This window comes from Bison bison, unplaced genomic scaffold (genome assembly GCF_000754665.1).
Source record: "Bison bison bison isolate TAMUID 2011002044 unplaced genomic scaffold, Bison_UMD1.0 scf7180017864352, whole genome shotgun sequence".
NCBI classification, from domain to species: domain Eukaryota; kingdom Metazoa; phylum Chordata; class Mammalia; order Artiodactyla; family Bovidae; genus Bison; species Bison bison.
Window position 1 is genome coordinate 2323448 of NW_011494924.1, and position 13865 is coordinate 2337312.

General features: G+C 47.3%; 1 protein-coding gene across 1 annotated transcript in view; it reads right to left on the bottom strand.

Annotated features, from left to right (window-relative positions):
- The window catches only part of LOC104999444 (fer-1-like protein 4), a 46682-nt gene that overhangs the window by 687 nt on the left and 32130 nt on the right, over positions 1-13865 (bottom strand). The window contains 9 exon segments of the mRNA XM_010855016.1: positions 42-319; positions 971-1212; positions 1452-1550; positions 2645-2730; positions 3228-3388; positions 3970-4048; positions 4050-4125; positions 4550-4720; positions 4901-5028. Coding sequence (XP_010853318.1) covers positions 42-319; positions 971-1212; positions 1452-1550; positions 2645-2730; positions 3228-3388; positions 3970-4048; positions 4050-4125; positions 4550-4720; positions 4901-5028 — 1320 coding nt within the window.

The window sequence follows — 13865 nt, forward strand, 5'->3', positions numbered from 1 at the left end:
CCCCCGACCCTCCCGCCCCTCCCATCCCCATTCCTGCCCACCGTGAGGAAGTAGACATTGCCTCCTGAGTCCGAGAACTCTAAGTCTTCCCACCGGCCTTTCCTCTTCTTCCTCCTCTTCTTGCCGGTCTGAGCCTCCCGCTGTTCCTGCTCCTCGTCCTCCGGCTCCCGCAGCTTCACTACCGGCCACCAGCCCCGCAAGTGGTGGCAGTGAAACAAGTTACACCTGGGTGCGGCCCCGTCCCGGGCCAGCCGCACGGAGCAGAGCTCGGGGCCCCGGGCCCCTCGCACCATGTCCAGTAGCTGCAGCTCCAGGGATCCTGCAAGTCCAGAGCGCTCCGGGTTAGGCAGGAGCAGGTCTGTCTGAGCCAACCTCCTATCCCTGAGAGTGACTCCAAGGAAAGCAGAGCCCAGAGCTAGAAAGTGACTGATGCCTGACCGAATCCCTGGAGACGGAAGGCAAGGCATGTAGAGTTAGAATGGCAGTCCAGTGGTTAAGACTGCACTCCTAGTGCAGGGGCCCCAGGTCCAATCCCTGGTCAAGGAACTAGATCCCGATGCTGCAACAAAAGTCCCAGGCGTGGCAACTATGACACCTCCCGAAGACACATTTTTTAAGAAGCTAGGATGTAGTGGTCAGGCCACAGCTATGCACCACACACCGCAGCCCAAATGTCAGCGGGTTGTCCTATGGGACAAGGCACAGCAGGGACTAACAGCTGTGGGGCCAGAGTAACCTGAGCTCAGGTCAAATGAGAGGATTGAATTGGAGACTGGGTGGGAATGGAGGTTATGATGCTCAGAGCTGAATAAACTCAATAAATTATTAGGCCAGAAAGCAAAAGTTGGTGACTTGGATCTGAAATCCAGGATTCAGGGTTGGTTAGAGTAGGGAAACCAGGGGCCAAGGGCGGGGCAATGAGGGCAGAAATGGGAGCTAGGATGGAGGTGGGAGGACAGCTCAGCAGTACGGAGGAAGTCGTTGGCGGAGATGCGGTCATAGCCCCAGACCTGCAGGACCAGCACAGCCGGCTGCCGGAATTCGGCTTCTTCCAGGGCAAAGCGTCCAGGGCGGCGCCGGATGCTCACCTCGCGCTCCATGCGCAGGTACTCAAAGCGGAACACGAAGCGCCAGTTGAAGTTGCCCTCCCCAGTCAGAGAGTTGAAGTGAACGTCTGTCTCCTGCTTGTCGTGCTCCAGCCCCTTCACCCAGCTGGGACCGGGGGAAAGGTGCAGGCCAAGAGGGTGGGCATGCGCGCAGGGCCGAGTCCAGAATCGGCTCCTCACCCAGCATGCCCGTCCGCTCACCCTCAGGTCGGTCCCTCCACCCAGCTCCGGGCACCATCCAGGGCCCAGAGGACAGGCAGGGCTCTGGCTCAGCCCAGGACCCAAGGCCCTGTTCGCAGTCACCTCAGTACACAGCCATGCGCCCAGCTCGGCCTGCACGCCTACCTTTTCACATAGATATCACTCGACATGTCTCCAGTGAGAGGGTTCACGTCATCCAGAACTACATCCTCCGTGTTCCAGATGATGACTCAGAGCTCATAGCTGAGGGATGTATTGGGGAAGGGTTTTCAGACTCTCGAGAGGGGTCTTGGGAGGAGCTGCAGGAAGGACCTGGGCAGGGCCACTGACACTCAGCAACCGGAGTGTGCCTAGCCAGGTGATCAGATGTCCGTGGTCCCTTGAAGGGGCAGCCCCAGGTATCACTGACCACCCCAGCCACTGCAGTTGGCACCAGGAATGGTCTGCTGACCCACGCTGGGTCAATGAGATTTTTCCCTCCCATAAATTTGGAATCAAGACCCTGAAAACGTGAGTCCCAAAGCATCAGACGTAGATCTGGAGCTACCACAAGCTTAAGTGCTGTGCAAGCGGAGAGAGCCAGTCTGCAGAGAAACACTAAGTGGGGATGAGAGCATGAAGCCCCTAAGGGACAGAGGAGGGGCTGTGACATTCTTGATCCTACCCCAGGTAGCCCTGTCCTGGGCTGTCAAATGGTTTCATCTGTTGTTTTGCCCAGTGTTACTTTCCCCTCATTTGTCGACAGCACCTTGATTTTCTGTGGGTGACCCTACCCCCACTACTGTCCACTGTGTCATACTGGTGGGTCTGTCACCTAGGGGACATCACCCAGGACTGACCAATCAGTGTATTACAGCCCCCTGATCACAGTGATTGGTTCAGGAATCACCATTTGACCCAAGCTGGTCCAATGATAGTTAGCCCAAGACATTTGCTCTAACTGGGAAAGAGGTGTTTATTTTTCTGCTCAAGTAGTCTGGTTGGTAAGATATAAGCTTGCGCTGTTAAAAGTCACTTGACTCCAGACTGCGAAAGCTTCCATGAGACTGACACCAAGGAAAGCAGAGCCCAGAGGCAGGAAGTGACAGATTGCTGATGAAATCTGAAGTGCACACACTCCCCACTCAGACCAGCTTAGGTCAGAAGGTAGTTAACTGGTACTTGGACTCTCTTCAGTTTCAAGTGTCACCCAACTCACAGTGGCTTATGAAAAAAAAAATAATAATGGCTCGCCTACCTGAAGCCTGGGTCAGCTCTGCCTGCTTCACCAGGGGCCCTTGTCCAGGCTGGCCAAGATGTCCCCGCCCCATTGGAGGAGGGGCCAGGACTCCTCTTACCTGATTGGCTGCTGAGGCTTGATGTCAACTGGGGATGGGTCAGGCACATCTCTGGGGAAGATGTCAATCCACATGTGAAGAGACCCCTGGGGGCACAGGACTGGGCTGAAGGGTCTTCCAGGGGTCCCGCCTCCCCTAACAGCCCTGGGGCCGGAGGTTGTGCCTTGCCCCAGGTGGAAAGGAGAGCTGGAGTCAGGGGGGTAGATCCTGGGGGATGAGGATGAAGGCAGGGTCTGAACTGGGGATTCCAGGGTTGAGGTTAGACTGGGGGTTCAGAGATGAGGCCCTGGAAGTGGAAGGCTGAGATCAAAAGTGAGATCCTGTGTTCCCAGGTCCAGATCCTAGAAATCTGGGGTAGAGGTCAGGTTGGGAGTGCCACATCTGAGCCTTGGTAGGCCAGGGCTGGGACTCCTTCAGAACCAGAGTCTGGGGTGAGGGGAGGGGGTCCAGGATGGAAGTCCAAGACTGGAATGGGGACGGTGGGGACCAGGATCAAGAGCCAGAGTCAGAAGTGGCCATGCCCAGGTCCAGGACCAGGTGGGAGTCCTGGGGCTCTGGGGATGTGCCCTGAGCCCTCCTTCACCTGCAGCAGCCCTGGGCTGTGGGGATGGTAGAGGGGCCGTGTTTCTACGTGCTCAGGTACCAGCTGGATCCCAAACCCTGGCATCTCCTGCCAGCGCCGCAGTACCAGTAATGCCTGGGCCTCCTCAGAGACATCCTTTGCCGCCTTGGAGCCCCTGATACCTACAACAAGAGGTTCATGAGCTTGGGTTCCACACAGTTCCCAACTCTGCTCCCTCCTTCCCACCACCACCCCCCCCCCAACCCCCTGCCCTCAATAGACGCTCTGGGCTGAGGCAGCTGCTGTACTGGACAAACCCATTTCCTGGAAGGGCATGTCCACAATGCATAGAAAGTGGCGGATGCTGCTGTAACAACTTTTGCCAATGAAAAGCCAGCAGTAGGGGGACAGTGGGATTGGAGGGGCTGTGGCCTTTGTGCAAACCTTGTTTAGAGTACAGACCACTGGCCATGTATGAAGCACAAGCTAAATTCTGCACCATATTGTATATTGCATGGGACTCCTGTGTCCTCAATTAGCTAAGGCTCTGAGGGGTTCACTAGGGCTCCCCGGAGATCTCACACTCACCAACAAAGACCATTTTCTCTCCACTATTGTCCTTACTCAGCCAAACTCACCTCCTCTGCTTGCAGAGGGAGGTGGCATCTTTGGGGACACATTAGGCTGATCATCAGTGGCCTCCCCCATACCTTGCTCTACCATCTTGCCCCCTCTGGATTGTCCAACAGAGAGAGACTGGTACCTGAGGGCAGGGTCTCTGGCGGTGTCAGAAAGAGTTTGCTGCCCACTTTGACAGCCTCGACTTGATATTCAGGTGGGGGGGAGGCCACAGCGTTGGCATAGCCCCGCCAGGATCTGTGAAGGCCGGAATGCATCACGCCAGGCATTGTACCCATCCCTGTGGGCGGAGATGGAAGGTGCCTCAGTTGGATCCAGCACGTAAACATAGTTGGGCACAGGGGCAGGGATGGGGGCCCTTGAGGACTTAGGATTCAGGTTCATAACTCCCTGGAGAACAGGTTAGTCCTCGCTTACAGTAATGGCGAAAATCAAGTATGCATGCCAAATGCTCCTATAAAAGAGATACTGATATTATTACCCCCATTTTGCAGATGAGGAAACTGAAGCTCAAGGAAGTCAAGTGACTTATTAGTTACAGATCCCAACTCCCAAGCCCATTTCTTGACCAATAAGCTATAATGTCTTGGTCGCAGGGGAGTCCCCTGCTATGAAATTAAAGGATCTGGACCTTCAGGTGGGATGTGAACTTTAAAGTCTTTGGTCAGACTTAGAATGACTCCCGAGGGCCCTGTGGGACTCACATGTCATACTGGGACGCCAGCCCACAGTTCGCCCTGTGGTGGCTATAGAATCGGTTTTCCAAATCAATGTGGGTCTCTCCGATGAGGTCATCAGAACCCACGAGGTCATGATCATACACAGCTACGGTCAGCTCAGGCTCAGCAGGGAGAGAAATGCTGAGTTCCAGGACCCTGGCAAGTAGAGAGCACAGCTGAGAACACCTCCACACCCTGGGGATGGTCCTGCGGGGGAAGGGGTGGACTCAGCACCCCTGTCCATTCCCCCACCATCACTACTAGCTGCCTGAGTGAGAGTCACAGGGCCAGATGGCAAAGTCACTCCCCATCCCCAAGCCCAGGGCCCAGCCTCACTCTCCAAAGATGGGATTCAGCTGCTTGGGGATGTATCGTTCCTTGGTGTCCAGCCGCTCCCGGCCAGCGCTCACCACCACACAGGGGTCTGCCTTGCCATTGGGGTCTGCAGGAGCCAGGTTGGTAGCCTAGGGAGACAGTACGGGGTGGAAATGAGAGAAACGTCAAAACCCAAGGTTGCCCTTGCTGGGCCTACTCTCCCATTTAGTAAAAACAGAAAGTTACCACAGAAAATTCTTCCACTGCAAGATGTTAGCTGAGAGGTTGGATGAGGTGACTTACTTTCTTTTAACTTAATTATTGAAATACAGTAATTACTGTCATACAAATAGGTATAACAGGAATATAATGAAGGCTGCCCTGGTGGTCCAGTGGTTAAGAATCCACCTGACAATGCAGGGGACATGGATTCAATTCCTGGTCCATGAAGACTCCATGTGTCAAGGGGCAACTGAGCCTGTGCACCACAACTGACCTTGCACTCTGGAGCCCACAAGCCTCAACTGAGAAACCACTGCAATGAGAAGCCAACACACCGCAACTAGTGAGGAGCCCCTGCTTGGCACAACTAGAGGAAGCCTGTGTGCAGCAACGAAGACCCAGTGCAGCCATAAATAAATAAACTTAAAATATATATATAATGAAACAAAATACATGGAAACATGTATAGTCAGTTCAGTCGCTCAGTTGTGTGTGACTCTTTGCGACCCCATGGGCTGCAGCACACCAGGCCTCCCCGATGCTGCTGCTGCTAAGTCGCTTCAGTCGTGTCTGACTCTGTGAGACCCTATAGACGGCAGCCCACCAGGCTCCTCCGTCCCTGAGATTCTCCAGGCAAGAACACTGTAATGGGTTGCCATTTCCTTCTCCAATGAGTGAAAGTGAAAAGTGAAAGTGAAAGTGAAATCGCTCAGTCGTGTCCGACTCTTTGCAACCCCATGGACTACAGCCTACCAGGCTCCTCCGCCCATGGGATTTTCCAGGCAAGAGTACTGGAGTGGGGTGCCATTGCCTTCTCCAGCCAGGCCTCCCTGTCCATCACCAACTCCTGGAGCCTTCTCAAACTCACGTGCATCAAGTCAGTGATGCCATACAATCATCTCCTCTTCTGTTGTCCCCTTCTCCTCCTGCCTTCAATCTTTCCCAGCATCAGGGTCTTTTCTAGTGAGTTAGTCCTTCGCATCAGGTGGCCAAAATATTGAAGTTTCAGCTTCAGTATTAGTCCTTCCAATGAATATTCAGGACTGATTTCCTTTAGGATGGACTGGTTTGATCTCCTTGTAGTCCAAGGGACTCTCAAGAGTCTTCTCCAACACCATAGTTCAAAAGCATCAATTTTTCAGTGCTCAGCTTTCTTTATAGTCCAACTCTCACATTCATACATGACTATTGGAAAAAACCATAGCTTTGTCTAGACGGACTTTTGTTAGCAAATTAATGTCTCTGCTTTTTAATATGCTGTCTAGGATGATCATAGCTTTTCTTCCAAGGAGTAAGTATCTTTTAATTTCATGGCTGCAGTCACCATCTGCAGTGATTTTGGAGCCCCCAAAAAATAAAGTTTCTCACTCTTTCCATTGTACAAGGGACTTACTATTCAATTCATAACTTTCCATATCATTTGAGTTTCACTCTTTCGCAATGAGCATATTTTACTTTCATTTTATTTTTACTTTATTTTACTTTTTATCCCTTTTTTTGTTTTGTTTTTAATTTATTTGATTTTTTTATTTTTGGCTGCGCTGAGTCTGGGTTGCTGGGCACACTGATTTCTCTGCGCCGTGAGGGGGCGATAGTCTTCATGTGGGGCTCGGGCTTCTCGCTGCAGCAGCTTTTCTATTGTGGAGCACGGGCTCTAGGGCGTGTAGGCTTCAGGAGCTGCAGCATCCGGGCTTAGCTGCTCCATGGCATGTGGGCTGTTCCAGGACCAGGGATCAAACTCGTGTCCCCTGCATTGCAAGGTTGGTTCTTAACCACTGGACCACCAGGGAAGTCCTCTTTTGTTAAATTAAGAATATTTTAGCTAAATAAAAAAATAATACAATGAGCATGTGTGTGCCCAGCTTCGTAAATAAAACACTACAGACAAATGTCTTCAGTCCCTGACTGGATTTAATTCCCTCTACATCTCTAAAGTAGGGAGAACCCTTTATTTGGGGTTTTTTAATTAGGGTTTCTCACACACACACACACAAAAAGAAAATATACTTCTGTTACATATACATGCATCCCTAAGCAATATATAGCATGATCTTATCATCTTTCATGGTTTAAACTGTATGTAGTAAACTTACTTTTTATATTTTTGAAAACTATGTAATTTAGTAGATATATAACTTATGCATAAATTACTGAAATAGAATTTATACACAGCAGAGTTCCAGTTGCTCCTCATCTTTCCCAGCACTTGGTATTGTCAATCTTTTTTATTTTCATCATTCTCATCCATGTAAAATTGAAGCTCACTGGGGTTTAATTTGTGTTTCCCTGCTGATGAAGCACGTTGAGCTTTTTTTTTTTTGAATGTGCTTTTCGCCATTACTGTAAGCGAGGACTAACCTGTTCTCCAGGGAGTTATGAACCTGAATCCTAAGTCCTCAAGGGCCCCCATCCCTGCCCCTGTGCCCAACTATGTTTACGTGCTGGATCCAACTGAGGCACCTTCCATCTCCGCCCACAGGGATGGTCTCTTGTTCCTTGCTCATTTTAATTTCATTCTATTTCTTTAAACATTTCACATTCTCTATCTAGTCATTCCAATATCAACGGCCTTGGGGTCTGAATCTGTTATTTTTGCTAATTCTTACTCCTGATGGTCTTTTTCTTTGGGTACTTTTTAATCCTGACTCATATTTGGTATGACTCATGCTGAGGGCTTGTTGTGGGTGTTCTCTGCCAAAGAGGGTTTGTTTTCACTCTGCCAGTTCCCTAGGCAAACTACCAACCTGCAGCCACTTTAAATTAAATCCTCCAAGCCCTGGAGCCCTGGAGCCCACATGCTGCAACTACTGAGCCTGAGTGCTGCAACTACTGAAGCCCTTGCCCTAGATCCCACGCTCCACAATAGAAGCCACCAGAATGAGGAGCCTGTGCGCCTCAACTAGAGAAAGACCTCTCACAACAACAGAGGACCATAGCAACCAAAAACAAGAAGCAGGTAAATGATGAATGAAATCTTCTAACTGAGGTTGTGGGGATCACACCAGAGGTGAGAAGGCAGCGTGTGGTCGTGGATGCTTAGGGAGACTTTTCCCCTCTAACCAATGCCAGGGTTAAGGCAGGCAAGCTGCCTTGGTGTCTCCTTCTGCCTTGCAAGTTTCTATCTTCGTTCATCTTTATGCTGAAGGTGTAGGTGGGGGGGCTCCAGGTGGCCCTGGGATTTCATCTTCCGTCCTCACTGCCTGGCATGAGGAAGAGGAGGTCTCTCCGGTCAGCAGTGAGTGTGGGGTGAAAGCCTGCTTTACCGCTCCTTTTCTCTTAGTTCCTGTATTAGCTACACTTCCATGTTTTCTGTATTCTTTTATTTGTTTTTGGCTGTGCAGGGGCTACTCTTTATAGTGATTCGTGGGCTTCTCATTGTGGTGGCTTCTCTTGTTATGGCTCCCCAGCTCTGGAGCTCAGGAGTTGTGGTGGAGGGCTCAGTTGCCCCAAGGCATGTGGAATCTTCCCGGATCAGGGATCGAACCCTGTGTCCCCTGCACTGGCAGACAGATTCTTAACCACTGGACCACCAGTCTGATTTTCTGTATTCTTGATGCTCTGGTATCTGGGGCTGTACTGACGCTGGAGAGACTGCCCCTGCCAAGGCTACTAATTCCCAGAGTTAGCAGGCAACATATTTGCCAGAGTACTTTTCATATACAAACCAACTAATCCAGACCCCATACAACATCCAACCACCTCCTCTATCTGGCCTTTCTACTCCAGAAAGTAATATTCCTCTGCTTTTATCATCTCCAAGGCCAGGTTCAGACAGCTAGAGACAGCGAGACAACTCCTGTACCCTAAAGCCTATAGGAATTATTCAAACTAGCCAGTCATAAACCTGCTTATGCTGCCTTGCCCCGTCTTTCCATCAAAAACAAAAACAAAAAAAACACGCACAACAAAGGCTCTGGCCCTCACACTTCCCTTGTTCCTTCTGCCTTCGGACTGGCCTCATGTTTCCTGGGTAACCCTGCAAGGCACAGCCTGCCCCACCTCTAGAAAACTGAAACAAACAACAATCTTTTCAATGGCAGCCATCTGATCTGTCAGCTTCGCCATACGTGGATAATAACAAAACCGTGGGTGCATTTTAAAGCAGTTCCTGCTTTTACTTTGGGTTTTTTTCTACTCTAAAAATTTCGTACTTTCTTGGAAGCTCAGCATTGCATTTAAAAGATGTTTTTGAAGTCTGAAAATTTCTCAAAAAACTGAAAATAGAGTTGCGATATGATCCAGCAATCCCACTCCTGGGCATATACCCAGAAAAAAACTGCACTTCAAAAAGATACAGGGAATTCCCTGCAGTCCAGTGGTTGGGACTCTTTGCTTCCACTACAGGGAGCAAAGGTTTGATCCGTGGTCAAGGAATTAAGATCCTGCATGCCTCTTGGCATGGCCAAAAAGAAATAGAGAATGTATAACAACAACAAAAAAGATATATTCACTCGTGTGTTCATAGCAGCGCTATTCACAATAATCAAGACATGGAAACAACCTAAATTTCCATTGACAGATGAATGGATAAAGAAGATATGATATACACATATATATATATATCATATATATACACACACAATGGAATACGATTCAGCATAAAAACATAATGAAATACTGCTATTTGCAGCAACATGGATAGAGCTAGAGATTGCCATATTAAGTGAAGTAAGTCAGAAAGAGAAAGACAAATACCATATGATATCACTTATATGTGGAATCTAAAAAATGACACAAACAAACTTATTTATGAAACAGAAACAGACTCACAGACATAGAGAACAGACTGTGGTTGCCAAGGGGGAGCAGGTGGGGAAGGGATGGGTTGGGAGTTGGGGATTAGCAGATGCAAACTATTATATGTAGGATGGATAAACAAGGTCCTACTGTGTAGCACAGGGAACTGTATTAAATATCCTGTGATAAACCATAATGGACACATGAAAAGGAATATATATATATGTATATATATATGTATAACTGAATCACTTTGTTTTACATCAGAAATTAACACAACATTGTAAATCAGCTATGATTCAATGAATTTTTAAAAAAAATTTTTAAGATGTCTTTAAAATTTGATCCAGCATTTTTAGCTTTTGGTGAGTGATGCTAGCTTTAATCCTCAGGGTGTGCTCTTCCCTCTTGAGACACAGACTCTGCTGACCTTGAGCTCTGATGAGTGATGTCCTCTCTCCCTTCCTTCATGCACATGACTCTATCTGCACAGCTCTTGGAGGCTCTTCAGCTGCCCTGGTGGTTGCAGTTTTAAGGCTCTGATTTCAGCATAACTGGAACTCAGATTTTTTGTTAATTGTTCTTGTTTGGGGGTGATTTTCAGGAAAAAGAAGGGGAAATGCCCCATTGGTGCCACCTTCCACAAACTGGAAATCATGAAACTTGCTTACTTCATCCAAATTTCTGTTGGGAGATGTATCCTTATTGACACATGTTACTGTAGTTCGTTCAGTTTAACTGTAGTATTTGTTATATGGCTGATACACACACACTCTCTCTCCTATTTAGGAACACTTTAGGAGAAGGCAATGGCAACCCACTCCAGTACTCTTGCCTGGAAAATCCCATGGACTGAGGAGCCTGGTAGGCTACAGTCCATGGGGTCGTGAAGAGTCAGACACAACTGAGCAACTTCACTTTCACTTTTCACTTTCCTGAACTGGAGAAGGAAATGGCAACCCACTCCAGTGTTCTTGCCTGGAGAATCCCAGGGACGGAGGAGCCTGGTGGGATGCCATCTATGGGGTCGCACAGAGTCGGACACAACTGAAGTGACTTAGCATAGCATAGCATAGGTTATTTCTAAATTTTTTATTATTACAAATAATACTAGAATGAACATATATGCTTTCTTAGACACATTATATGAAAATTTTTCTAAGATTTTATCTAGAAGCATAATTACTGGGTATTGGCTATGAGAATCTTCCATTTGACAACATATTGTACATCTTACTACAAACTGTTCTCCAAAGTTGTTATAACAATTTACATTCGGTGGCAAGCAGAATAAATCACCCCACAAGATATCCAAGTATCCCTGAACCTATGAATATCTTACGTTACGTAGTAAAAGAGACTTTGCAGATGCAATTAAAGATCACAAGATGAAGGAAGTAGCCTAGATTATCCAGGTGAGTCCAATATAATCACAAAGGTTTTTATAAGTGAAAGAGGGAGATGAGAGAGTCAGGGAGAGAGATTTGAAGGTGCTACACTGCTGATTTTGAAGATGGAGGAAGAGGTCATGAGCCAAGATACACAGGCTGCCTGTAGAAGGTCAAGAAGACAAGTAAATGATTGTTTGCAAGAGCCTGTAGAAGGAAAGCAGTTGGGCCAACACCTTGATTTCAACCCAGTGCAACCTGTTTTGGATTTCTGCTCTTCCGAACAGTAAGATGATAGATGGTAAGTATGTGGTAACCGGTTGCAGCAGCAAAGAGAACTAATGCCTCCTTCTACCAGCACTGCGGTAGAGTTCTACAGCTGCCCCTCCCCGGTCTAATCTTGCCAATCAAAGGGAGGGAAATTTCTGATGGTTTCAATTATTTGCCTGTCAGATTACAGTTAAGGTGCAGGTTTTGTTGTTGTTCTTTTATTTCTTTGTGGGATCTTAGTTCCTGGGCAGCCTGTGGGATCAATCGAACCCTCACCACCTCCCACCCCGTACCCGCCACCCCTGCATTGGAAGCACAGAGTTTTAACCACTGGACCGCCAGGGGAGTCCTAAGTTGTAAGACTTGTTAATATGTTTATTGATCATTGGAATTTCTTCTTCAGTTAATTCCCTTTTCATATTTTTTTCTCAATTTTTCTTTTTGGTCTTCTTACAGATTTGCAGGAGTTACTTAAGTATATTGCAGACACTAGCCCTTTATTGATTATTCATAGGGTAAATATCTGACCCAGCCTGTGTTTAGGCTGTCATTTAATCGAACATGTTTATGGATGCCTAGAAGTTTAGTCTGAATGGAGTCAACATGTATTATTTTTTCCCTAATTTAGGAAAACTTCCCCCCACCCAAGATCATACAGGTATCTTAATATTTCCTTATAGTTTCGCTTTTCACAATCAAATATCAGATTTGGCTGGATTTTTTTGTGGATGCTACAAGTTAGGAATTTCATTTCATTTTATTTTTTCCACACAAATAATCCATCTTCATGGGACCACTTACAGAACAGTCTCATTTTCCCCCCAAATGATCTGCAGTGCCAACTCTGGTGTAAATTTCTATGTCTGTTTTTTTTTTTTTTTTCTTTTGGTCAGATGAACAGCTTGTAGGATCTTAGTTCCCCGACCAGGGATCAAACCTGGACTCCCAGCAGTGGAAGCATGGAGTCCTAACCACTGGACCACCAGGGAATTCCCATCTGTGTCTGTTTTTTTTTTTAACTTCTACCCTGTCCCATTGGCCTAATCATCTGTTCCCATGCCAAAACCACACTGCCTTAATTACCATAGCTTATAAGAATTCTTGTCTTCCTACATTGTCCTTCAAAATTGTCTTGACTACTCTTGGTACTTTGTTCTTCCATGGAAATTTTAGAATTAGCTTTTTAATTCCAGGGTAGCAACCCTTAGCCTTGTGCCTGGCTTATAGTACACACCACACCATTTGAATTGCATTCTCTCTTTCTTTCCACTTTTAACCATCCACACTCTTTAGGTAAACCAGCCCCTTTAGTTTCTAGTTTATTCTTCTGGTATTTCTGGTGCACAGAGGAACAACTATGTAAATTCCTTGGATCTTTTTCTTTCTTACATGGAGAGCAGCACCCTGTAGGTATTCTTTGTATTCTGCTTTTTTCACTTTATACCGTGTCTTGGAAATCACTCCATCTCAGTTCAAGATCTTCTTCATTCTTTTTTACAGCTGCATGGTACACTGGTGTGTGGACTTACCATAGTTTATTCACCCATTCTGCTATGTATGTGCATTTAATAAGATTTGATTTGGGGATTTCCCTGGTGGTCCAGTGGATAAGATTCTGCGCTCCAAATGCAGGGGGCCCAAGATCAATCCCTGGTTGGAGAACTAAGATCCCACATACTGCAACTAAGCTCACATGTTGCAAAGTACAACATGTTGTAAAGAAGACCCAGCACAGCCAAAATAAATAATAAATTTAAAAAATAAAACAAAAAATGACATTTGATATTTAATGGGACTCCAGCTTTAGAAATTTTATTATTTTCAAAGGGAAAGTGAAAAGTGAAAGTGGAAGTCTCTCAGTCATGTTTGACTCTTTGCGACTCCATGGACTGTGGTCCATGGAATTCTCCAGGCCAAAATACTGGAGTGGGAAATCATTTCCTTCTCCACGGGATCTTCCCAACCCAGCGATCGAACCCAGGTCTCCTGCATTGCAGGTGGATTCTTTACCAGCTGAGCCACCAGGGAAGCCCTTATTTCAAAACTGCCCAGCAAATTTTTTAAAATATTATTTATTTATTTGGCTGCAGTTCAGTTCAGTTGCTGTCATGTCTGACTCTTTGAGACCCCATGAATCGCAGCACGCCAGGCCTCCCTGTCCATCACCAACTCCCGGAGTTCACTCAGACTCACATCCATCGAGTCAGTGATGCCATCCAGCCATCTCATCCTCTGTCGCCCCCTTCTCCTCCTGCCCCCAATCCCTCCCAGCATCAGGGTCTTTTCAAATGAGTCAACTCTTCGCATGAGGTGGCCAAAGTATTGGAGTTTCAGCTTCAACATCAGTCCTTCCAATGAACACCCAGGAC